At 39.5% G+C, this 27914-nt stretch overlaps 1 protein-coding gene across 2 annotated transcripts in view; it reads right to left on the minus strand.

Annotated features, from left to right (window-relative positions):
* Positions 1-27914, minus strand: part of RHOBTB3 (Rho-related BTB domain containing 3) — a 94905-nt gene that overhangs the window by 44057 nt on the left and 22934 nt on the right. The window contains exons 1-6 of one of the 2 annotated variants that reach the window (XM_011989434.1): positions 25369-26015; positions 24967-25192; positions 19958-20144; positions 8781-8935; positions 4926-5037; positions 1839-2204 (exon numbers count right to left, since the gene is read on the minus strand). In XM_011989434.1, the coding sequence (XP_011844824.1) occupies positions 1839-2204; positions 4926-5037; positions 8781-8935; positions 19958-20144; positions 24967-25192; positions 25369-25370 (1048 nt within the window). In that variant the 5' untranslated portion in view covers positions 25371-26015. Of the gene's footprint in view, positions 1-1838; positions 2205-4925; positions 5038-8780; positions 8936-19957; positions 20145-24966; positions 25193-25368; positions 26016-27914 lie in introns of those variants that run through there. The other variant, XM_011989433.1, reaches the window with a different exon arrangement.

A 27914-nucleotide genomic window follows, 5' to 3' on the forward strand; every position in this document is an offset into this window, starting at 1 on the left:
AACCCACATGAACAAAGTAATACCTTATTTTTATAATCAATTACTTAAATAAAGGCTGCCCCAAATTTCCCTACCTGTAGGAAATGATACTTGTTTTGCAAACCTTAAACTTTTTATCTGTTCCCAATTAGGCTTTATTGGAAGCCTAAAAACAAATTAATTATAAATGTTTCTCCAGACACATTGCAGGGCAAGAGTGACCTTAGCCTAACAGGTCGTCGGTACATGATTTGAAGTGGGTAAAGAAAATAAAAGACAGGAGTTCTCAGAAAACTTATATGTAGATGCTTACATTAAAATTCATTTTACATCTGTTCTTTTCCATTCTTACACAGGACACTTAGATGTAAGACCTTCGATTCATTTGCTAAAATGACTCAGATAGAACTTCTATCTTTAAAATATAGTTGCTGCTGAGTTTTTAAAAGAGCAAAGAGAAAAATACTTGATAAGCTGAATCTTAAAAAGAAAGGGCACAGTAAAGAAAAAAGAAAGTAACGTCTATGATAGTCATGGCCAAAGTTAATCAGACCTCAACTAACACTGGATATTGATTTCCAGTTCCTAAGCTGAATGCAACTCTCTCTTTGACGGCCTACAAAATCTAAGAGTCGAACTGAAGAGTGAATAGCTAGGTTTTAAGGTATAGACATTTGATTTCACTTACTCTTGGAATATTTTATGTCTTTAAAACGAAATTGGACAATAAAGTCTCATATTTCATATTTTGGATGTTAAGGAAATAAAATATTAACATATCTGTTTGGTAGATTATTGTTTTTACAAGTAGATTTAAAACCAAGGCAAATACAAAAACATATGAAAAGATGCTTGATATCACTAATCATTAGGGAAATGCAAATCAATACCAAAATTAGATACCACGTCATACCCATTAAGATGGCTACCATTAAAAAAAATAAATAGCAAGTGTTGGCAAGGATGTGTAGACATCGGAACCCTTGTGCACAGTTTGTAGGCACGTGAAGTGGTATAGCTACTGTGGAAAACAGTATGACAGTTCTGTAAAAAATCAAAAATAGAATTACCATGTGATCCAGCAATTCCACTTCTGTGTATATATGCAAACAAAAAATAAAAGCAGAGTCTCAAAAGAGGTATTTGTACACTATGTTCACAGCAGCATTATTCACAATCACTGCAACAGCAGAAACAACCCACGTGTCCATGGATGAATGAATGGGTTAACAAAATGTGGTCTATAGGTACTACAGAATATGATCAACCTTCAAAGGAAGAAAATCCTGATACACACCACAACTTGGATGAACCTTTAAGACATTATGCTAAGTAAAATAAGTCAATCACAAAATGACAAATACTGTATGATTCCACTTACATGAGGCACTTAGGAGAGTTAAAATCACAGAGACAGAAAGTAGAATGGTGGCTGTCAGTGGCTGGAAACAGGGTGGAACGGGGAATCATTGTTTAATGGGTAGAGAGTTTCAGTTTTATAAGATGAAAAGAATTATGGACACGGATGGTGGTGATAGTTACATAACATTATGAATGTGTTTAATTCCACTGAACTGTGTTCTTAAAAATGGCTAAGATAGTAAAATTTATGTTCCATATATTTTACCACAGTAAAATGAAATTGATAGGAAAAAGATGAGGCAAGTACGTTTGTAAGGAAAACAGAAAGCTTGGACCAATTCCTATATATAAAACAAACAATATTTCATGTATAATCTTCATCCCAGATGGTAGGAAAAGATCACTGTAAAACTAACCAGTACCCTTGAGCACCACAGGCACGTTTCATTTGCAAAGTTTATGAGATTGTAAGTAACCAGAACCACTTGACAAGATACCTGAATAAATGAAGCGAAGGATGTCTGATAAACAAGAACAGAAGACGGCGTCTTTAACAATGACTCGTAATGGTGGGTTGCCTGAAGATTCCTGGCTAGCACCTGGAAATGCAGTATCTCTGTTTATAGCAAAGAGATCCTGGGTAGTTCGGATGATACTGGAATCCTGAATGTCAGTGGGACTCTTCACATTGAAAAGCAGCATGAAAACATGGCTTACAGCGCAGAGAACGATCTTGTGGGCCTCTACAACTTCCTTTAAATTGGGGTTGTAAAATACCACGTCCACACACTGGCAGCAGAACAGCAAGTTATTTAAGTCAGAGTTATAATGTGACGCTTCGGCCTTTAAGACAGGCATTTTTTCTGTTTTGAAAAAGAAAATAAAAATAATAAACTCCTTTCAGGTTTACAGACTCAATAATTTCATGTTTACTTTAAATACAATTGTATAATATTTTAAAAGATTATTAGGTTAAACCATAAGAAACAGCCAATATTTAACCATTTTTTGATGCACAAAAACAGCAATTTTGTATAGCTTAACCTAATTTACAAACATATATAAACTAATTATTCAGGGACTACAGAATTTTATCACACAGACACACAAATACTATGCTTATTTACATTTTATAGAGCAAATGAAGAACTTACTAATGACGTACAGAGCAATAAAATAACATTTCTTCTTACTTGTGTGTCCCAAAATAGAACAACGCGCCAAATACCGAATTTTAGTATTTCATAGTCATCATTCTTTACTTCTATCCGATTTTAAAAGTTCAGAGTACTGAATAAGTTCCGAAGAACCCAACCTCACATCTGAAGTCCTTTAACTCTTGGGACCAGAAGCAGAGGTAGAGGGCTGAGCTGTTAAAATTCTGCAACTTCTCAAAGTCAAGGCTCACTGTCTTGAACGCTATTGTTGGAAAACATTTTGAACCCTTTATTTGGATTCCAAAACTAGTACTTTTCCTTCTAGTAAAATGCTTCAGCAAAAGTGCTGACTCAGCTCCCTAATTTCTAATAGAGGATATAACCTTCAGTCTACTAGTTTGATCACCAATAAAGAGAGAGGAGCCCTCAATCAACTCAGAATACCTACACTCCAGGCCCTCTCCACCGGCCCTAACTGTAAAACATCTGCCATCTCATCTTCATCCAAAGAGGAGCTGAGGAAAGTAATATTTGTGCAGTGTTGAAGGATAAGGAACCATCTAGATCAGTGAAATTCAAATTTCTTTAGCAATAAAAATCCTTGCTTCCAAAGCAAACCCCAGCCTATAAAACAGATAATAACAAAGTCCTTTGGAGGCCAGGCTCTCCCTGCACTGTATTCCAGTCCACCCTCCTCCCTTCCACTGCCTGTGGCGCCCTCACAAAACCCTAAATGCAATGTGCCCCAGAGCCCAGGATCCGTCCTTGGAACAAATCAGCCCTAAATATGTACCCAGACTGTATTATTCTGAACCCCTGGGATATCTTTAGTGTTTTACACACAGCTGTCCTAACAGAAGAGTACAAGAAACAGCTTTGTGAACGCTAAGGCTGCATTTCCTGAAGAGACACTTTTGAAGGCCCTGTCCACTATATCACTTAGTGCCCCCACATGAAGACCCACACAAGAGATTTCTTTTTTCTCTTTTTTGTTTTTTTTTTTTGAGACAGAGTCTCACTGGAGTGCAGTGGTATGATCTCGGCTCACTGTAACCTCTGCCTCCCCAGTTCACGCAGTTCTCCTGCCTCAGCCTCGTGAGTAGCTGGGACTACAGGTGTCACCATCATGCCCCGCTAATTTTTGTATTTTTAGTAGAAACAGGGTTTCACCATGTTGGCCAGGCTGGTCTGGAACTCCTGACCCCTGCTGATCTGCCCACTTTGGCCTCCCAAAGTGCTGGGATTATAGGCATGAGCCACCACGCCTGGGCCCAGATATTTCTTTTAGAGCTAAATGACATGTAATGTTTTGCTTTCTCTGAGGATGTAGTATGTTTTGTCTTCTTGATTAATGAGAACTAAGAACTATCTACATTATTTATCTGGTCATTTCCCACTCATTTTCTAATCCAGAAAGGATTTAATGCCCAAGGGTTTGCAACCTAATAGACCATGTCTCCCCTTTCCCTTTGCACACCAGGAAATTCAAAGCCAAATGTGTATCATTTAGATTTATATGTGGTCTATATATCTGCACTTTTTTAAAGAGATGGGGTCTCTTAAATTCCAAAGGATATTGATCCAATAAAGTGCTACGCTATTTCTATTACAAAATCATGCAGAAAATTCTGATAACAGTTGATATAACTTACTTTTAAGTTTATTTGCCCTGAACTTTGTATTAAAAATACTTTCAAACATTCAAAAAAGTTGAAAGAATGATGCAATGAACACACATATACCCTTCACATATATCCGTCACCTGGATTTTGCAATTATTAACATTTTATTTTCCCCTTATCTCTAGAAAGACAGAAAGACACACACACACGCAAACACATACACACACGCAAACACATACGCACACACAGCTACACAGCTGAAATATTTAAAAGTTGCAGTCATCAGGATGCTTTGGCTTTAAAATACTTTCACCTTCATCTCCTGGGAATAGGAACATTCTCCTATTCATCACAATACCATTATGATACATAAGAAAATTAACAGTAATTACATGATATAATCTAATTTTCAGTCTGTATTAAAATTAACCCATGTTGCAGGAACATCTAGATATTTTTATTAAACCAGTATCCAATCAAGGTTCATGCACTGCATTTAGTAGTTATTTAGCATTAGACTTTAATATAGAACAGCTCTCCACCCACGACACATATTACTTTTAGAATCTATAGGCTCAATTTTTAAAGCAGTATTTCTCAAAATGTGATTCAAGTACCAATCTGCTTCTGCATCATCTGGGAAGTTGATTAACGCAGATTCTAGGCCCTATCCAAGGTTGACTGAATCAGAATGTCAGGTAAGCTCTGAGCATGCTCAAGTTTGAGAACAACTGCTCTAAGACCTGTGAGAAAGGATCTGTAATGAATGTCTAATGAATGTCTACACATTGGCTAAGAAATGCACCTGGTTGTTCAAGTTGAGGTGGTCTAATTCCATGAAACGAGTTGCTCATTTTTCTTTTCTTCATTTTTTCACTTGTCTTCTGATTTAAGGCTTGAATCATAAAATACTCCAACTAAAACAGGAATTGAATTTTAATTGAAGATCCAACAAAACTGTATATCCAACATGAAAATTTGTATCTGAAGTCACAACTGTCAAACGTTTTAAATGTCAGTACCATTTATATGTATGCATTAGCAAACACATATAAACAATTTTTTATTAAAAAAATGAATCTAGTGGAGCAGACTGTGCCTTCTCTGAACATAAATAAACTATCTACTCAAGAAGGAGTTGTTATTAATCATTCTGCCACAAAGACACACGCACTATTCACAGCAGCAAAGACACAGAATCAACCTAAATGTCCATCAACGATAGACTGGATAAAGAAAACATGGTGCATACACATGATGGAATACTACACAGACATAAAAAGAATGAAACGATGTCCTTTGCAGCAAAATGGATGGAGCCAGAGGCCATTATCCTAAACGAACTAACAGGAACAAGAAACCAAATACCACATGTTCTCACTTGTAAGTGGGAGCTAAACATTGAGTACCTATGGACACAAAGAAGTGACGAGCAGACACCAGGCCTACTTGAGAGGGTGGTGGGAGGGAGGAGGGTGAGGATCAGAAAACTACCTACCAGGTACTATGCTTATTACCTTGTTGGTGAAATAATCTGAACACCAAACCCCTGTGACACACAATTTACCTATATAACAAACATGTGCCCCTGAATCTAAAAGTTTTTTTTTTCTTAAAAGAAGGAATTGTTGGTTCTTTTTTAAATTTTATACGTATATATACACACACATATATATATTTTAATTTTAGAAATGGAGTATCGCTATGTTGCGCAAGCTAGACTCAAACTCCTGGACTCAAGGGATCCTCCCGCCTCAGCCTTCCAAGTCACTGGGATTACAAGCGCATGCCATCCCACGCAGCTACTCTCTTGAATACTCAAGAAAGTCAATCTCTACAATTGTGACGCTGCTAATAATTTTCTCAGTGGGCAACCACCACAGTTAATATTAGTGAAATTCAAAGCAGGAACAGATCTGCCTCTGTGTCTACAGATGTTCCTATGAGCCAGGAAACTTCACTTTCTTCTCTTGAACAAATTTCTTTAAAATCTGTCCTTTACAAATTAAAAATCTCACTCAGGTGCATTTACATAGCTTCAGGTCTGTGCCCTAGCTTGCAAGGCCTGGGGCAAAAGTCCATAAGGAGGCCCACCCACCACATACCTAAATATTTAAATGCTGTAAATAAAGAAAACAAACAGTTACTTATAAAAGATATTCTATACTTCTGCTTTGACAAATACATCATCATAAAAGCCTCACAGGCAAGATTTATATTTAAATTCTCAGATTCTTCAGAGGTTCATACAGCAAAGGGAGAGCTGGTCCCTAATTCCTGAGCCCTAAGACCACCCATTCTCTTCTCACCTCCTGCTCTAACTCATGCTTTAAAGAGCTCTGTGCACAGAAGTGGACATCCAAGCTCTGTCCACCGCCCCCTCCCCCATTCCCCATAAAGACTCACCCTTGGGTCACCGGGCAGGCCTAGGGGTGCATATACCAGCCATGTGGTCCACCATCAGGAGGACTGTCCCAGGAAAATGGCCGGCATAGGTCGAAACAGGCCTAAGACCAGTGGCCAGAGAATTCTGGGGTACTGGGTTTGGGAGCATAGTCCTAGCACTACTCCACAGACCCTTCTGTGTGGATGGAAATGTTCTGTAATATATGCATTATATAATACAGTAGCCACTAGCCACACGTAGCCCTAGAGCACCTAAAATATGGTTCATATGCTTGAGGAACTGAATTTTACTTGGTTTTATTTCAATTCACTTAAATATAAATAGCCACATGTAGCCAGTGGCTGCCATAGTGGACAGCACAGGTCTAGAAAGGAATGAAGTCCACCAGCTCCAGGTGGGTACAACCCTTGGCTCCACTGACTTGTACCCTGTGGGGAGGGGTGCAACTGGAGGACGGACAGATGGAGCTCTCTAAAGCTGGAAGGCAGGCGGCTTTCTCTCTGGCCTAGGTCTAACGGTAGTACTGCACAGCTCTTCAACCCTGACCCTTAAATGCAGATTTTCAATGCTCCTTTTATTCTAACATTATCATCTCCATCCATATGCTTGCCAATGCCATTCTATTTTACACCTGAGATCCCAGTTGTACTTTACTAGAAAGTAAAGCATCTAAAGAGAGATCATTCTGATCTTGTTTCCATACTCTCATCAGGTCTTAAGTTAAGGAAAAACGAAACTGCCATGTCTTTCTCCCAACCTTGGCCACATCAATCCTCATCATGCCTCTAACCCTAATTGCAACATTAGATATCAGGAAGAAAGAGAAAAAAGGAGCCAGAAGAAGAGAAAGAGAGGAGAGAAAATGGGAGTGGGAAGGTGGGAAGAGTGATCCTGGGAATTTCAGGTTCAGGATCCTGGAACGGGGAGCAAGGAGTCCTGTGGCTTCCACGGGAACGGCCTCCCCTCAACAAATAAACCAAATCTAATGCATGAAACTATCTGACAAATGAACCTTCGCAACAAGCAAAACCAAACCATCGTTTTGCTCTCCAGCTCCCCAGGTATTTTAGGAAACGTACCATTCTTCGCCAAATTAAGATTTTTAAAAAGCCACTAGAATATAATCTGCTTGACAGGAAGATTAAATCTCTCTTATCCACCTTTCTACTCACTGCTCATCACTATAAATGAATGCAACAAAAGTTTCTCACAGTCATCGATAATATCAATATTGTGAGTATATCTTCCTTAACATTGTAATATTAATGTTTCTTTATATTATTGGGTAAATAAAAGCCATTTATATTTGATGGAAATTAGCAGCATTTATATTTGGTCTTTATTTTACCCATTTACACAAATGACACTTCTGTAGTCATCTGTGGAACCTCAACATTTCAACGTGAATTTACATAATGACTACTGGGGCATATTGGAAAGAGTACATGGTGAAGAGCTAGGGAACCGATGAGGGATGCCAAGGTGCTCCTGCGTAAAGCAGGTTTTCTTTGCTTTTAACTTCTCATCCATGTATATCAGATTTGTCTGTTGAGAGGAGTTGCTTCTTAGAGGTTTGGAAATGTAGTTTCTATGTCAGCAAATTCTTAAATGATACAACTCCACAGTATTCTCCAATGACGTTACAGTCCTAATACTATATGGGAAGTGCTGTGTGTTAAGATCAGTGTCAAAATGACTGCAGAACCCAATATGTGCCACTGCAACCAAGCAAGCAGACTTGCTCCCACATATCCGACAAGCAGCTATTTGTATAAGTAGCTCCTCTGAATCTGTTTGAGCTACAACAAAATTAGGAGTATATAAAATTTTGCCAAAGCACACATAGAGGAAGAAAAATTATTTTTTTCAACTAGTAGACGGAAATGAAAGAGAACTTTCAGGGCCTGCTGGCTCAGGCTGCCAGGCTCATTCAGCTGTATAAAGATGACTATTAAAACTGGCATCACAGGTTTGGGTAAGTAAACACGCTTTTGATACATGCAACAAAGACTACTAAAGATTACCAAATGAAAAATTCCAAAATATCAGATAATAGAAAAGGTTTCATTTGGAGAGAAAAATACAATTATAATTTTATTCTGATAAAACCTCTGCACTCACTCTCATTTTATTTCTCCAGGTTAAGTAAGACAAACCATGCTTTTAAATCTGAAGTTCTAACTGATGTTCTAGAAAATACCTAATGAGCCAACCTGACAAGTAACTTTATACTTAACAGGAATTTCCACTTACCACTCCTCCAAAATACTTTCCTATGTAGAAGTCATCAAGGCTGTGGAGTTCAAGATAGGTCGCTCCTAGTTCTTTTGCAAGTTGGATCCCCTCGGTTGTACTAACACAGCTCCCTCTGTCTGACGTACATAGTGGGCATGTACAAGGTAATTCTTCTGAGAAAACAAATTTTAAAACCAAGAGTTTTGGAATTAAACAGGAAAAAAAATGGTACAGAGACAATCTGAACATTAAACAACAAACTAAGAGTTCATACCAGAGCCACAGTTCAAAAGCCTTCAGTATATCCACTACCTACTAAACCCTGAATAAAAAGCATCAATGACCATGAAAGGTCCCTAAATAAACAAGCAGTCACTGCAATAATAATAAATAGCATTTTAGAAAATAGAAGAATTTAGAGTAGGTGAATGGATATTAACAAACAACCAGTACTCGTGGGTCTGCTTCTTTTTACACAACCTTGACATCCTGAATATCAATATTTCTAGGCCAGTAGAAAAGAAGATAAATGTAACAACTTAATTGCCATGGAGAGCATGGAAAACAGTGGATTTGCTTTTTTAATATAATAAACTTTAAATCTATTTACGAAGTTTGAGTAAACCTTATACTTCTATTGTAACAGAACCTTCAACTTGACCTGATTTTCCAGGCAACAAAATTGTCACTCTCTTTGTAAACTTCATATGAAGTACATTCCTATTAATTCAGACATTTCAATCATTAAACTCTAAAGCATTCAACTTTATCTTTTCCTTTAAGATTAAAAACTGAAGGAATAAAAAGTATTAACTCAAAAAATAAAAAGTATTAACTCAATCATCTTTATCTTTTCCTTTAAGATTAAAAACTGAAGGAATAAAAAGTATTAACTCAAAAAATGAAATGTCCCAAGATTCACAGTTGTATCATGTATAGATCTATGGCTAGGAAGGTGGGAGAACAATCTATCTATTAAGAACATCCCTAGTAAGGCTAAAAATATATGTTTAACTCCATATTTCTCAGCCAGATTTGTTATGTGTCGTGACCACATCAGATGTGTCACCATTCAAAAAGGCTGCCAGATCAAAAGAGGGTAAATTTATTTCCAGAAATGCATGTTGTTGTAGATTGGCTTCCCGTGGGGAGGAAGACTCTAAGATGAAGAGTGGTGTGGAGAAGGTTAATTGGGGAGCGATCCTGGGAATAACCCTTCTCGGGGGTGAGGAATGCAGGACTGGGTAGAGGGAAAATCGGAATTGCAGTCCTGTTGGAACAGGGACCAAAGCTGATCCTACAGGGGGCTCTGGAGCTTAGATGGTCTTTTAGAGTTGTTCCTCATTTGGGGAAGGGAGGTCGCTGAGCTGTACCCTATCCCTAAATTGACCAGTAATCAGACAAGGACTAAACCCCTGGAGCAGGCATAACTTGGGCATGGCAGCTCCCATCGGCACAGACTAATGCATGGAAAGTGGCTCACATGTGCACCACCAGCAGCCAGCAAGCCCCAATAACTGAGGGAGTAAGTACATTGGCCCTGAAAGGACATTTGAGCAGCTCCCCATCACATATGCAGCAACTTCCCTGCGAATGAACTGCATACAGATGGAGCAGATACATGTAAATATTGGGTATATGCAAATTATATTTAGTGCATATGCATAACATGTAAAAATGCACATAAACAGGCACACACACATGCACACAGACACACATGGCTTAGATAATTTTAGCTTCACTGAAAGCATTTTGGAGCTCAGAAGCCATATATTCATATTCTCATTTTGCAGAGGAAGAAACTGAGGCTCAGAGAGGTTATGTGACTTTTCCAAGTCTCTTTGTGGGTTAGAGATAAACAACATAACACTGCTACTTGCTCCGCCTAAAAAGAAAAGTGACACTAAAAGAAAAAATAAAGATATACTTTTAGTAAAGAATTACTGATTCCAAAGATACAGTGATTTAAACGTTAAACTTGAGTTCTCTAAATTATGCCGTAAGTTCTAATTTGAGATTTTACTTTTACTTTTTCTAAGATCATTTTAAGTTTGGAGCAAATAAAGTTTTCATACAGAATTTAGCCTATCTTGAAAAATAATATGTTGGTGTTTAACATTCTTTACAAAGCCTTCGTAAACAGTGCCTTTGGTTTTCTGAAAACAGAGGCCTTCTTATATCTACAAAGGTCTCCTTATGTTGATGGAATGGAGTGGGTAGGCAGATCATCTTATTAAACTTTATTTCTGGACAGAAATCAAGCAGAGACAGGAGTGTTTCAAGTGGAAAAATGAAGTGAACATAACGTAAAATAATTTTTAACAATCTTGATTTGAGGGAGAAAATACAACTAATTTCAGGTTTATGCTAGTGGGGTGGGTTTTCCACTGTGCATGGTGGTAAGCAACTTACCCACACAGGTTCCTAGAAAGCACCCTGTAACTCTTCTACATCACTGAAGACATTTGTTTTTGTTCACTCACCAGAAAGGAAAAAAATGTCTAGTCATTCTATACCATATTATGCTGTAACTATGTTGAAACTTAGCTACCTACCCTTTATCTGGATTCTAAAATCTTACTTCTTAAAACCTTCTCCATAGGCTTTTGTTTCTAAATAGTTACTTTGTGGTTCTCTTTTGAACCATTCCTATATTCTTCAATATCAATCAGCTATATGATCTAAGATTCCAAGTAGAAGTCTGACTTGCATTGGTTATAGCAGGAGAACCAATTCTGAATTAAATTAATTTACATTAACCATTTAATCAGAAATAAGCAGAGGACTCAAACTAATTTTAAACTGTGGTGCCGCATGGTCACGTGACTGAATCAGTGCTACACTTCTAGCTAACGTTATAGTCTTTTTTTCCCTTACATGTTTAAGATGTTATCATAAAATGCTGTCTATTTTTTTTTTTTTTTAAAGCAAGCACAATGTAACTCTGACATTCAAATGGGTAACATCTCTTTGAAAAGCAGTGGCTTTGGGAACCTGTAAGTTAATTCTTACAACACTGCCACTGTTCAGAAGTTTTAGAAATTCTTTTCAAAAATTCTAACCTAGTAAAGGACCAGGCTCTACTGGAGTTTCAAAAATAACTGAAAGTATGACTGTCTTTGGGAGCTTAAAGCTATGCATACATTCTAAGCACATTCTGAAAAAAAAATCTCTTTTCATGATAGATTCAATATTTCGTACAAGCTGAAAATTTATTCCGAGCCAAATATGTTGAAGATATCCATAGGGTCAAGGTTGTCAAAAACATGGGTAACAAAGGAAAGATATGAGACTAGACTATATTTGCTGAATTCTTTTTAATTTTAAAAAGAATTTCAAGAAGCTGAGCATGATGGCATGTGCTTAATTCCAGCTACTTGGGAGGCTGAGGTAGGAGGATCCCTTGAGCTCAGGAGTTGGGGGCCAGCCTGGTCGACATCGTGAAATCCCATCTCCATTTTTTTTATTTTTTAAATTTTTATGTATTTATTTATTTATGTTGAGACAGGGTCTCACTCTGTCCCCAGGCTGGAGTGCAGTGGTATGATCTCTGGCTCAAGTGATCCTCCCACCTCAGTCTACCTAGTAGCTGGAACTACTGGTGTGCATCACCACACCTGGCTAATTTTCGTATTTTTACTAGAGATGGGGTTTCACCATGCTGCCCAGGCTGGTCTTGAACTCTTGATCGCAAGTGATCCTCCCACCTCAGCCTCCCAAAGTGCTGGGACTGCAGGTATGAGTCACCATGGCCATCCCCATCTCTATTTAAAACAAAAAACAAACAAACAAGAAGGTAAAAAGGATTCCAAGGGAATTATAAGGAGAGCACCCAGCACAGCTTCATGTATTCCAAGGGACGGATGGGGGGAAGCCAATAAAGGTCCTTGAGTTGAATAGCCAGATTTAGCTTTGTAATTACTTTATAATTACATCTTGTATGGCAAACTAATTTCATCGTTAGTGAAACTGATTTTTTCGTTTACTTAGATCATCCATAAAACCATTCACTCACTGAATAAACGTTTAGTGAGCACCTACCACACATCAAGTACCAAGGATATAAAAATGAAATGATAAAAAAACTCATAGTCAACTGAGACAAGATAGACATGACAGAAAACAGTTATAACATAATGTAATAAGCACTGAAATACAGGTGTCCAAAGCCACCACAGAACAGAGGAAAGAAAGTTAACTGTCTGGGGGGGGATTACGGAAGGCTTCACAGAAAGTGTAATGATTTAAAAGGTAAGTGTGAATTTGCTATGCTGATATGACAGGGACTGTGTAGAGGGGTACTACAGTTAAGAATACAGCATATACAGAGGACGGGGTGTGAGAAGAAAGGAAAACATTCATTTTCAGTTTCAAGATGGAAAGCTAAGCTCACACTGTGATCTCCCCTCCCTGCCAAATCACAGAGATGGTGAAATAAAGGGGGAAGGAGGGAGAGAAGAAGGAGAGAGGGAGGGGGGAAAGGAAGAAGGGAGGAAGGAAGGAAAGAAGGAAGGGGGAGAGAGGATAGGTGCATTGTCTCATGCCTGTAATCACAGCACTTTGGGAGGCTGAGGCAGGTGGATAACTTGAGGTCAGGAGTTTGAGACCAGCCTGGGCAATATGATGAAACTCCATCTCTACTAAAAATACAGAAATTACCCAGGCATGGTGGTTCATACCTATAATTGCAGTTACTTAGGAGGCTGAGGCAGGAAAATCACTTGAACCTGAGAGGTGGAGGTTGCAGTGAGCTGAGATCGTGCCACTGCACTCCAGCCTGGGTGACAGAGTGACACTCTGTCTCAAAAATAAAAAGGGGGGGGAGGGGAAGAAGTGAGGGAAGGAGGGAAGTGGGGAGGAAAGAAGGAAGGGAGGGAAGGAGAAAGAGAGGGAGGGAAGCAGGAAGGACTGAATAGACAGCAACACTCAAAAACTAGAGGGGAAACCTCATCAGCTCAGAAACTAGCAGTGCCTGAGAGAATGAAGGCAGGCAGCACAGGACAAAAGAGGCCTCCTGAAGCTCTGAGTACAGGTTCACACTGCAGCCACATCCACAGCGCTCCCTGCTCAACAATGTGGGGAGCAAGAAGGAGGAGGAGGCCCAAAGGCAAACGACTGGGGATGAGTGGGAGAACCCCTGTGGAAACAGCCAGGTCTGTTGATCCTGGGTGTTTTCCTACTTACACCCCCATCCCCAGACAGCAGCTGGGCAGAGAAAGAGGAAGGCATCAATCCAACAAGGAAAGTCAACTGCAAAGGCAGGCAAATTAAGAATTACCCAATGTTTAAGAAGCATCCATACCATAAAATAAAATCTCATCAAGTAGAATGACTTATAATGCCGTCTTAAAACCAAACTTAATAGACAAATCAAAATCAAATTATTAAGTATCATTAATTACCCTGAGAGTTTTTTTAAGCAAAAGTTTGCATCCTTAAGACTGGAACAAGAAATTATGAAAACAGCCATTACAGATCTTGTATGAAAAGCTTTTGAAACAAAAAATGTAATAAGGCAGAATAGCAGAACAGACCCAGCAGAATTAATGTGTGAACCAGAAGAAAAGGCCAAGGAAATCTACCATAATGCAACACAAAGAAATAAAGCAATAAGAAATATAAAAGAAAGATAAAAGAATCAGAGAAGAGATCCAGAAGTTTCAACATTAGTCTAACAAGAGTCCCAAAAGAAGAGAAAAGAGAAAATGGAGGGATGGTAATATCTGAAGTCACAAAGTTAAGACTTTCCCAGACCTAAATAAAAACATAAAGTTTTTCAAGCAGTTCAGTGTGACTGTTACATAAGACAGGGAATTGTGCCTTGCAAGATTCTAGAAACAGTCAGAGGCTACATCATGAAGGATCTTGCATTTTAGGTAATGATTTTATAAGCAAAAGTCATTGAAATGAGATACAAATACTGGACTGAAATAAGGGTATCGGTGCTCATAATTTAAAGAAAAGGTATAATCTCTGGCTCTAGCCAATTAAAGGGCTTAGAAGTAAAGACACCTAAAGTCATGAGCATCTAAGAGTCCAGACCTTGGTTTCTAAATATCATTGCCCCCTAGAAGGAACCAGAATTCCCTAAAGAAATGGCTGATTCTAGGACTGGGACAGGCGAAGTCTGAGCCTGGAATATATTGTGGCAGAAAATAAGGAAGGGGCTAAAAACTGATTAGAGGTAGCTTGAAATGATTACCTCTAGGCAAATATGGAACAATGCGAGCATCCAAAAGAATAATCAGAACAGATTACAAAATACTGAATTTAATATACAAATCCGTGAATCATGATAATTCTAAGAGAAAAATCTGGGAGCACAGAAAAAGGAAAGCTCCATTTACAGAAGAGTATCAACTAATAAGTGTAGGAGGAATGATAGAAACATCACTATTTTCCAAGCACATTTATCATAAATGAAGGAATTATGAAACTAAAGGGCCTGGGTTCATTAAAAATGTTAACCTTACAAAAGACACGGTCCCTCCCCCTCAAAAACCATTGGGAGTACTGCTCCAGATTAAAAGAGATTAGAAGGCAGATGTGGTAATGCATGCCGATAATCTTAGCTACTTGGCAGTCTGCGGCAGGTGAACTGCTTAAGCTGGAGTTCCAGACCAGCCTAGGCAACACAGCAAGATCTTGTCTCTAAAAAAAAAGAAAGAAAGAAAGAAAAAAAAGAGAATAGGCCGGGCGCGGTGGCTCAAGCCTGTAATCCCAGCACTTTGGGAGGCCGAGACGGGTGGCTCACGAGGTCAGGAGATCGAGACCATCCTGGGAAACCCCGTCTCTACTAAAAAATACAAAAAACTAGCCAGGCGTAGTGGCGGGTGCCTGTAGTCCCAGTCACTCGGGAGGCTGAGGCAGGAGAATGGCGTGAACCCGGGAGGCGGAGCTTGCAGTGAGCTGAGATCCGGCCACTGCACTCCAGCCTGGGCGACAGAGCAAGACTCCGTCTCAAAAAAAAAAAAGAAAAAAAAGAGAATAGAGACATATAACAACTAAATGCAATGTGTAATTTTTAACTGCATCCTGGATTGGTTAAACAACAACAATAAACCCCAGCTCTAACGCACATTATAAACAAACAACTGGGGAAATGTAAATATGGATTATATCTTAAATAATAGTAAAAATATAATAGTATGTTAGATTTCTTGATTGATGATGAGATAATACATGCTAAAGTAAATAGGAATAAAGAAATCTCATAATGTTTACAATTTACTCTCAAATAGTTCAGCCAAAAATAGTGTGTGTGTGTGTGTGTGTGCGTGCTTGCTTATAAAATCTAGGGTTCAATGTCTCATTCGTGTCAACTTTCTTAGGTTTGAAATTTTGCAAAATAAGAGGCAAAGAAGAAAGTTCCTAAAGAATTCAAAGCACTGAGTGCCATGATCTGACTTGTATTCTAGGATGACTATTCTGAGAGAATTTATTTCAGAAAGAGACAAACCAGGAATAGCACACCAGAGGCCAATTTACCATGAAACTGATGAAGCTCAAGCTTCAAGGCTCTTTTCTTATGGATCCTTTCCAAGCCCCAGGAAGAACCTAAGCAATATATCTTCACATGGTCATATTCTTTTGTAAGATTTGCAAAATAAGATATTTAGTCAAGACTACTGTCTCCACTCCAAATCACTTCATCTTGTATCAGGCAGCTCTGGAGTAACTTTGGGCATTTTGGGGATGCTGCTAAGGGGAATTTAACTTTAGGCTTAGTTAGCTGTTTGTGGTTTATAGTCGCGTCCATGTATAGTTGAGTGATAACTATCCTAATACACGTATGACTTTCAGAAATGCTTCTGCCACCCACAGTGCACACTTATTTGGTGTTACGACAAGAATCCTGAGCTGAAATAGGAATACAACACAAACTCTGGTGCCCAGGACCAGAAAGATGTGGAAAGAGAAGAAACATGCAGAAAGAAAAACTGATTATCATTCTCTTCTCTCTATAGAAAATATCACAAAGTGGTTGTATTAGTCCGTTCTCATGCTGCTAGTAAAGACATACCAGAGACTGGGTAATTTATAAAGAAAAAGAGGTTTAACGGACTCATAGATCCATATGGCTGGGGAGGTCTCACGATCATGGTGGAAAGTGAAGGAGGGGCAAAATCACATCTTACATGGCAGCAGGCAAAAGAGCATGAGCAGAACTGCCCTTTTATAAAACCATCAGATCTCACAAGACTTATTAACTATCACAAGAACAGCACGGGAAAAAGCTGCTCCCATGATTCAACTACCTCCCACCAGGTCCCTCCCATGACATATAGGGATTATGACAATTCAGTGTGAGATTTGTGTGGGGACACAGCCATAACCTATCAGTGGTTATCATATGAAGAGATGACCAAAGACTATGGTCACCCAAAAAATATAAAAAAAGTTGAAGTATCAGGCTGTTAAAAAGATGTGTTGCCAGATGTGATGGCTCATGCCTGTAACCCCAGCAATTTGGGAGGCTGAAGGGGGCAGATGGCTTGAGCCTAGGAGATGGAGACTAGCCTGAGCAACATGGCAGAATTCTGTCTCTGCAAAACAATCGGCCAGGTGTGGTGGCATGTGCCTATAGTCCCTGCTACTCAGGAGGCTGAGGTGAGGGGATCATTCGAGCCCAGGAGGTCGAGGCTGCAGTGAGCTACGATCACGCCACTGCACTCCAGCCTGGGCAACAGAGCGAGACCCTATCTCAAATATATATATATGTATGTAAAAATGTTTATAGTATTTAACAGCTTTTTTAGTTGTAATTTGCTGTGCTTTCACTTATCATTCTAAATATTTACTTTTGTACATGTATGTATCTGTTATTTTGTGGGTTTTTTTCCTTACAAAGGACCTCCCAAATTGTATAAGTTTGAGGCCCTACAAAATCTGAAACCATCCCTTAGAGAGACCAAAAAGAAGGCCACCATGACAAATAATTAAATGACCAAAATATGAAATCCAATGGAGATGAAGAGAAAATAATGAGTTTGAGATTTATTTAAAATATAAAAGCAAAAGGGCTTCTTAATCAACTGGATATGGGGAATTGGGCTGCGTCTAGGATGATTCTTGTTTGGGTGAATGGATAGGATTGGCATCATTCACTAAGACAGGGAATTTGGCCAGAGGAAGATGATGTCTATGGAGATATGTGTCAGGAGTGAGACTAAAGCCAGAGAGACAGACTGAACAGTCATCAGTGTTTATACAGGAGAAGCCAGGGTAACAGATTAGCAGGTTAATGGTTTGGTTGAAGAGTAAGAACAGGTGAGGTCAAAGGATGGAACCCTGAGAAGCAATTCCACGATATGTTGGTGCCGCTGTGTGTGTGGGAGATGGGAGAAAGGTAAAGGAGACAGAGAGTTAGAAGAACCAGGAAAGAAACAGTAGCTTTATTAAATGGAGGGAGAAGTATGTTTCAATAATTTCAATAAGAGATAACTATTATTATCTCTTATCTCTTCAGTAAGAGATAATTGTTATTAAAGTGTATTAAATTTGGCTAACAAGGATATAAATGGTGTCTTAGTTCATTTTGTGCTGCTAAAATGGAACACCACAGACTGGGTAATTTCTAAAGAAAAAAAATTTATTTCTCACAGTTCTGGAGGCTGAGATGTCCAATATCAAGGTGCCAGCATCTGGTGAGGCCTTCCTGCAGCAACGTCCCATGGTGGAAGGCAGAAGTCCAAGAGAGCTCACAAGACAGAGGGCAGAAGGGGGCCAAACTCATCCTTTTATCAGGAGCCCACTCCCGTGATAATTAACCCACTCTAGAGATAATAGCATCAATCCATTTACGAGGGCAGAGTTCTCTTGCCCTAATTACCTCCTAAAGTCCCACTGCCCAACACTGTGTCCATCACATGAACTTGGGGGAACACATTCAGACCACAGCAACTGGAGACCCTGAGTGAGAACAAACTTGGTGCACTTGTGAAAGTCAGAGTCAGACTGTAGTGGACTGAAGAATGAATAGGAAATGGACTCAGGAAGTGTGGATACCTCTTTTATGAATCATGACCAGAAATAAAAAGAAAGATAAGGAACTAGAGAGGATATGGGGTCATGGGTGGGTCATGCCTGCCTTATTTGTATCTGCTAATGCTAAATAGATACCCGCCCTCTGGGTAACCACCTAAGCATCCTCAAAAGAATGGATACATTATGGCATATTCATACAATGGAATAATATACAGTAATAAAAAGAACGAACTACAGATAAACACGACATGGACAAATCTCAAAAGTATTACGCCAACTGAAATTAGCCTGAACTAAGACACCACCACATACTGTATAATTTCATTGGTCTCAAGTTCAGAAATAGGTAAAACTAATCTATGTTGTCAGAAGTCAGAATAGCAGTTACCTCTGAGGAGGAGAGGTATTAACTGGGAAGAGCATGAGGGAGCCTTCTCAAGTGCTGCAAATGTTCCATGCCTTGATCTGTGTGGGTTGCGTGGCTGTATACATAGGTAAAAATGCATTTAGCTGCACTCTAAGATGACCAAATTTTATGTCCTTCACTTTGCAATATCTCAATTTCAAAGTTTTTAGAATAATGTGTAAAAGTAAAAATTTTAAAATAGCTTTACTAAGGAAATTCCACTAAGAAGATCTGTAAAATACCACCAAATCAAACTGAATCCTGAGTTGGCCCAAAGGTATCTGACAATAATATGCACAGCAGTAATGGCTGAAGCAGCCCAAACCCAGTGAATCTACCAGTCATGGAATAAGCAATCCTTTCTTTTAGGCAGCACTATCATTGTTTCCAGCTCACTCATTATTATCTACCTAAAAATCCTGCTCCCAAGTCCACATTTTCATGTGAACAATCTATTCTTCCCAATTGGGTAGACCTTCAGATCATCAAAAAGAGTTTTCTAGGGCTCAGCATCAGCCTAATACCTCTCATGTCAAAATAACACAACTGCTGACTTCCATCACTACTGTAGAAGAGCCATTTAGAAGACGGATTTGCACCCAGTGGAATCACAGCAGAAGTTCATAATCCTCTCCTTTGTTGCCTTTTTATTGTATCAAATGATGAGGTGATAGCAGCTGGCATTGAACCAAAGTCACTCTGGTTTTCAAAAACAAACCCTATTATTCATTAATAAAGTTAGCACTATTTAAAATATACAATATTTGCATGCTCATTATAAAAGAGAATATTAAATACTTACCATTTTGTCTGGTACCAACAGCAGCAATAATTACTGGAACTGAATTTAATGCTCTTTTTATCACTGGAATATAATTATCCTTTACTTCATGGAATGAAAACTTGTCATTAACGTTGTATTTGATCACAATGATGTCAGCGCCCCCAATTAGATTTCGAGAAGTGTACCAATCACTGTCAAATATGTCCTAAACCAAAATGCAAACAGAAATCTTTAGTCTACTTATCTTCCAATCAATGCTGAAATAATTTATGACATTAATTTTTGGAATTCATAAAAAATTATTTTAAAATAAGTAACTACATAAAATTAAAAGTGTTGCAGTCTGCCAACCCTCTTTTTGAAAATGTTTACTTACTCATGTAGCCTCGACAATTATGTAATGGTTAAACAGGAGAACCTGAGAATTCTTGAGTCAGATGAAATAAGCAACCTCTTTCACTATTTGCACTTAAAAATAAGCCTTTTGTTTTAAAATTACACTATATTTTTATCACCTCATAAATTCAAAAGTGTAACATTATGGCATTAGATGGAAGAGCAACAGTATGAGTAACGAAGCCTCAAAGGTTTTCCTGTGACCCAGTTAGACACTGCAGGATTTTCAGTGTTTTGAACTGCAATACATTTTAAATTCTGTGAAGTTCCATATACTTTATTCATATTTTCAAAATTCATGTATACTTTTCAACTTCATCCATCCTTTGGACAGTACTGTATATATAGTGTATGAATGTGGGGTGAGGGAGAAATTCCTTTATAAAAATAGAAATACTGTGTACTATAAGGTGTTAATATGGTAAGGAATGTATTTTCAATTCATGTATTTTGCTTACATAAACTAAAAATTCAGGATAAACCCTTCTAGTTCTGAAATATTTACTTTTGTGCTACAGCTATAACATTTATATTTATTTAGAACTGGGGCCATAACTAATTTATGACAAACACTATTCCTTAAAAATATAATGTTTTGATTTTTTTTTTTTTTCTTGGAGACAGGGTCTTACACTCTGTCACCCAGGATGGAGTTCAGTGACATGATCTTGGCTCACTGAAGCCTCCGCCTCCCAGGTTCAAGCAATTCCTGTGCCTCAGCCTCCCGAGTAGCTGGGACTACAGGTGTGCACCACCATTCCAGCTAATTTTTTGTACTTTAGCAGAGATGGGGTTTCAACCATGATGCTCAGGCTGGTCTTGAACTTCTGAGCTCAGGCAATCTGCCCACTTCGATCTCCCAAAGTGGTAGGATTACAGGCATGAGCCACCATGCCTGGCCTGGGTTGATATTTTAAATATAATTTTTCAAAGTTTTTGTATGAATAGTGATGTAAGGAAAATATCTTTAGGTATCTTAATTCCACTACCAAATAAGTACAAGTAGTTTCCTTCTCACATTCTAGTTAACTATTAATCATTTGTCCTTTTATGTGGCCTTTGGTACATATTTCTAGGATGTAATAAAGCTAGATTAAGAAAATAGCTAGGTGTGATGAACGGGTTCAAAATCTGTTGAGCTAAGAAAGTTCAAACTTTGAAATAATGAATCTAAAACAGGGTTAACAGTGTTTGAATCAGCCAACCAAGGTCTACGTGACAGAGCTTTTATCCTACAATGGAACATTCTGGAGGAGTATCACACAGCAATGCCCTTCTGCAGAGAAAGCTTCTTCTCATCAGTGCCTCCCCCAGTTCCCCATACCCTCCCAGCCACTCATTTCCCACAAGTACACTCAGAGTAACAAGAACTGCAGAATTTTTTGTCATGAATACCCTATCAAAACTGAGATGCGTACAGTATCTTTGAAGGAAGGTAAAAGAACCAAAAAAAAAAAAAAAAGGCAAACTATGGACTATAAACAACAAAGGCAAGGCTTGAACTTGGTAGAGGGTGCAAGGGGGAAGAAGGGAAGAGGGACACAGTGCAAGAAAATGGGAAAGCTTCCCAGCAGAACTCTCAAACTGCCAAATCCCAAACCACACAGCCTATTCAGTTCCAAATGCATCTGTTATAGCATTCAAGTTCAAAGTATACAAGTATATCAGAGTGCATTAGTATAACAAGGAAGACAAGCGAGATAAAAAGCTAAACAAAAATGGGGCCAATATTAAGCAGTCATTTAACTCTGAGAGAATAAATCAAAAGTAGCTGCTTTTCGAATTCCAAATAGTTCAAAATTCCAGAGTTACTGGAGAAGTATCCGGGGAAGAGGAGGACCTTTAAGGGAAAACATTATGAAAAAATGGGTCTGGGCATCTTTAACTCTGTGGGATTGAGGATGTGAAGACTATAAATACTTTTATTTGTAATCCAAAGCAGAGCTTCAAACCCTGCAAAGAAAACTGTAAATCTATCAAACTACCTCACTGCTTTTTGTGGAATATTTTTAACAAATAGCAAAAGATATAGAAACGTGAAATGAAATAATAACGTACCACACCAAAAAAACGGATGGGAAAGAGAGAAAGACACACTAGATAATGTGCTACGTCTAATGAATCTGCAGCACATTTGTTTTAAAAGTTCCAAGTATTTAAGGCAAGGATCCAGGGTAAGGCTAAGGATCCACAGAAGAAAACCAGGGAAGAGAAACACAGATATCTCATTTAAACTTCAAGGCAACAACAACACATCTCTTCTCAAACTATGTCAAAGAGAAAACACTCCAAAGATTTCTAGAATTATGAAGGAAATCAAATTCTCCTACCACTTGTAAATCAGTTCCAGGATTTCCTCTAGGGGGTTATGCAACACAAGGCTTGGAGCCACATTTGGAGAATTGAACTCATCTTTTAAAAAAAATCTGAATTTCTACAGTGAAACTATTTTATTTTACTTGAATGTGGGGCTGCATGTATGAAGAATGAACATCGCTGCCCCAGTGTACTGGTACTGTAGTTGTATACATCCTGAATGACCTGCGAAAATCTTACTTTTGCTTAGTATTAATACAAGTGATACATAACTATACTAAAGTTATAACAAACATTTTATTTTTATATTAGCTACCACTTATAGAGCAGCTACTAAATGTCAGCCTCTATACTTAGAACGTGATGCGTGCTAGTTTCTCATTCACTTCTCAGCACAGCTCTAGGAGGCAGATTATTTTATAGATAGGGAAAATAAGGCTAAGAAGGTAAGTGATTTAACAAGGACACGCAGACCTGAAATGGCAATGTGAGAATCTGAAATCAGATCCTTTTGATATCAAAGGCTGTGCTTTATCTGCTCTGCTATATGTAATATTCTGATTCCGTAATATGTCAAATAACAGTTGATTAATGCAATCAGCTTTAGTATCTCTGATGGGCTTTACTTACCACCAAGTGAAGAAAAGCACCTTATAAAGAGCAATTCTAGAAATGGAATCTCATATCTGAAGATCATTATAACCCAGCAAATTGTACCGGGTTACAAACCTTGGTGCCTTAAATAGGGCCAGAGTCTAACCAAACAAAAAGTGATTAGCAAAATAAACCATAACAACCAGCATATGGGAAAAATCCGTACTATAGAGGCCTATTTTCTCCATTTGGAAGATTTCATTTTACTAGACAAAGTGTATGGGATCACAAGCATTGCTGTTTGCAAAATTAACAATATAAACAGGAAAGTGTTAACAGCTCAAATTAAATATAGAGAAAGCAATCCTAACATTCTAATGTAGCTAATTTTATTTTCCCTACGTTTACTCTATTCACCAAACATTTGTTCAACTGCATGTTGAACCGTTATGTTTTTAGGCTGTAAGATCTTTCACGATGAAAGATTTCAAGTAAAAGAAGTGTTTCATTTGCCTGCATAGACTCTGGTCAGTAAGCTCTCCATCATACTTCTTATGAACAGCGTCATCACTGTCATAACTAGGGGTTTAATAGCATCTCTTAATTGAAAAGGCCTGTTTATTTTACCAAATTAACATTACTTTCTTCTTTAACTGAAAACTTACACAAGCAAGTGATCTTTTCTTTCTGTTACATGGAATTTTGCATAAAAAATTTTTCCAAGTACACTCTACACATTTTTTAGAAAGGCATGATAGTTTCCTATAGCCCTGATTCAGTTTTTAAAATTGCTGTTTAAATGTGAAATCTCACACAATGACAATTCGTATTTTTTCAGGCACTAAACTTTCTTGTTATTAAATGTAAACTTAGCTGAAACATACGTAACTCCAATATCAGTAAAGAATCAGAGATTTTCAAATAAGACTAAAGGAAAACATTCAAACATGATGTTATTGTATACTGAAAATACTTACATGTGTCAGAAAGTAAATTCCTTTCTCCCTTAATCAAACACTCAAGAATCGGGCTACAATTTATCCACTTCACTACAATTTTGTTCAATTATTACAAATTTTAATTTTTTAAGTTTTCCAAGCAACATTAGTAATACTATTTCTGATTTATGAGTCACTAAGACAAATGGCTAATATATAAAGAGTATTTGCATTATTAAAATTAAAAGTTTTCAGAGATCAATTAATAGTGCTATAAATGAGTCATTTAAAATTAACTCCCAGTCCCTGTCTTTTCCTCCGCTTTCCAGAGGAACTATTTCTGAACTGTCCCAGTGAAAAGTATTTTTGCCTGTGTTGAGCTTTGAGAAGGCTGTATTTTTAGAACACCAATATTACACTATCACCCATAGGGCAGGCATAAAAAAACACTGCTTTCTGCTGGTGAAACTTAGTGACCCCGTCCCTTGGAGTTGGCACATTCAACTGTCAGCTGCCTACCAAGGGACAACCCACAGTCGTGAAGTGTACCAGTAAGTGCTCCACATTCCCACTGGGGCCTTCTATCTTCCTAAGAGTCTTCTCTGACGGGGCTGTGCCCTGCCCAGTGAAACAAAGGACCGAATATTTTCTCAAAAATGTTTAAAAATTTGACCCATGTAACGCGGACACTCCACACTCACGGAAGTGTGCAGAAGGGGGAGGGGGCAAAAAAGGAAAGAAAAGCTTCTTCAGCCTTGGCGTGGAGCAGCTGCTGTTCCTTACCCAGACGGGACAGTCGTGGACCACCAGCTTGACATTCCCAAACGCACTGGCCTGATACTCGGTGAACACTGGACGCGCGACCGTGCTGGCCGCGTTCAGCAACAAGCTGCTCTCATCCCCCGAGACCAGAGGGCTTCTCCCCAGGTAAGTGCGGATGAGCCCCGACGGCCGGTTGTCCTGGTGGAACGCGTCCCCCTCATTCCCCAGCGCCACGATGTGGATGGACCTGCACGGACAGAGAGGGGGCGAGGGGAGAAGGGAAGCACGGTCAGCGCGCGGGTCTCTCCTCGGAACAGGAAGTGCAGGGGACAGCGCGCGGCTAGGATGGGTACCAGCCCCCGTCCCTGGGGCGCACGGCACGCGCTGGAGAGAGACAATGGCAGGACGGCGGCGCGTACGTACATGATCTCAAATCCAAGGGCAGGGCGGCGACTCGGAGAAAAGCAGCGGCTTACGGCCTCGCGGGGCCCCCGGGCGGCGAGTTCACCCGCAATCCGCTCATCCCCGGCCGCGTCCCTCTCGCGCGCCTCCACCGCGGCGGGGCCGACGCAGAGCGGGGCCGGGGCCGCGCCAGCCAGCGAGTGAGCCGGACACCAGGGCGGGCTAGCGGGCGGGGGGCAAGCTGCTGCTACTCAGAGACTGCCCGGGAACATCGCCGGGCGCGGGACCGCCGCGCAGCCCCGAGTGGACGCAGCTGACCGCAGTCCCCTCTCTGCCGCGCCTCCTCGGCTGGCAGCTATCGCCTCCTGCTGCTGCTGCCGCTGCTCCTCCTCCTCCTCTAGGCAGAGAAGGGGGGTCAGGGAGATCGGGGCCTCCGCCCCCTCGGCGGACCGGGCGCAGCACGTGCCGGCCCCGGGGGTCGGGCGGACACAGGGAACGCGCTCCCTGCCGAGGCCCTGGAGCTCCCGCGGCGGCGGCCGGACACAAAGGAGTGGCCCGCGCGGGGCGCCGCGGAATATAAATTAATAAATACAACGCCCCAGCCCGAGAGCTCCCGACCGCCAATCCGCCTGCAGCAAGTTTGTTCAACTCGCAAGGCCGTAACCAGAGCCAGGAAAGGGGGGTGGGGCGATGGGGCCCCCGCTCGCTCCGGACTGGAAAAAGGAGGTTAGGGAAGCTAGGGATTCCAGCACGAGTGCCGCCCCAGCAACCCGATTTCCCCCCCTCTTGGCTTTGACCGAAAGTGCTTTACCACGACTGCCGCTTTGCCATTTGTCAACATGCGCTACAGCTGTTTTCTAAAATCATACTTGTGAGAAAAAATAAAGGCAACATTCATGCCGCTGCAGAAAGGGTTCTTTGTTCGCACACCAATTAATTTGCTAATGTCGCCTTGGGGGGATTATTTACTATTTCGAGCTATATTTAGCGTATTTTAGCGAAAACTTCAGGATTTTAAATGCTGGGATTTTTAGTGTGATCGTTTTTAAAGGAAGTTATGTATGGGGGTTTAGTGTGTTGGTGAGTTAAATGCTAGTTTACTTGGAGATTTTTCTGTACACATTATGGACACATATTTAATAATAGCTCCGCAGACCAACTGAAAACATAATCATGTAAATGCAAAGATACTTTAGATTCTTTCATAATAATGCACTGAAGTAAAGGCTATGAATATCCCTAGCGTGCTTCAAACTACCTCAATACAAACGAACACTGGGATCCACTTACTAACACCAAAATGGGCCAGGGATTACTCTGGGGTTAGACTCCTCCATACAGTATTAAAATTCTAACCAGTACCTTACTCCGTGTTAAAAAGAGTTCTTGCTTATCCTTTTATCTATTTATTTTTCCCTTCTGTAAAATTGGACTGTTTCTTTTCTCAACTGAGCTATTTTGAGGGTATAAAAGAGGGGGTATTGAGTAGGGTAGTAAAAAACTAGGGTAACAGCTTTTTATTATGGGCCCTTATTGCTCGGTTGAAAGTAGTTTAGTAGTTTCTCGTGCTCAGAGAAGATATAATAGGAGACATTCTTTATGTGGTCACTAATTTTTTTTAAATCTAATTTCCCTTTGCATTTTCTATGATTTCTCTTTTAGTCTCTAGAACCTAAACCATCCTTAAAAATTCCAGCATTCAGGATCACTTTTTCTCTTGGGTTAATGGAAAATATATTTTCTCATCAGTCTCTTCCAGAAACCCATAAGTCAAAAACAAAGACACTAGAATGGATGAATGGATAGAGAAAATGTGGTATACACATGTAATGGACGATTAGCCTTTAAAAAAGCAGAAAATTCCTTCATAAACTACAACATGGATGAACCTTGAGGACCTTGGGCTAAGTGGAATCAGCCAGTTGCAAATCACAAAAAGCGATTCCATTTATAGGAGGTATCTAAAGTAGTCAAACTCTTAGAAACAGAAAGTAGAATAATGGTTACCAGGGGCTGGGGAGAGGGGAAAAGGGGTCGTTGTTCAACAGGTATAGTGTTTCAGGTTTGCAGGAAGAAAAAGTTATAGATATCTGTTGCATGATGTGCATCTATAGTTCATACTATACTGAACTATAGGACTGAACACTAGAACATTATTAACTAAACACTAGAACATGATTAACGTGGTAAATATTGCTATATTTTATGACAATATAAAAATATTAATACAAAAATGAAACAGAAAAAGACACCAAAGTTGCTGACAACTGGGAAGTGTCAGAAAGGGGGAAAGTATTCATTTTTTCCTTCGTTACTGAATATGTGAGCCAAGCCTGTGCTGGGTAGGCATGGGAGATCCCAAGATACATAAGACTTGGTCATTGACCTTAAGAAGCTAAGGCAATTTGTTACCAGAAAGGGGTCCCAATCCTGACTCCAAAAGAGAGTTCTTGGACCTCCAGTGAGGAATTCAGGGAGTCCATAAAGTGAAAGCAAGTTGATTAAGAAAATAAAGGAATAAAATAATGCCTACTCCGTAGGCAGAGCAGTGTCATAGGCTGCTCAGC

Source organism: Mandrillus leucophaeus, unplaced genomic scaffold, assembly GCF_000951045.1.
Source record: "Mandrillus leucophaeus isolate KB7577 unplaced genomic scaffold, Mleu.le_1.0 Scaffold353, whole genome shotgun sequence".
NCBI lineage: Eukaryota > Metazoa > Chordata > Mammalia > Primates > Cercopithecidae > Mandrillus > Mandrillus leucophaeus.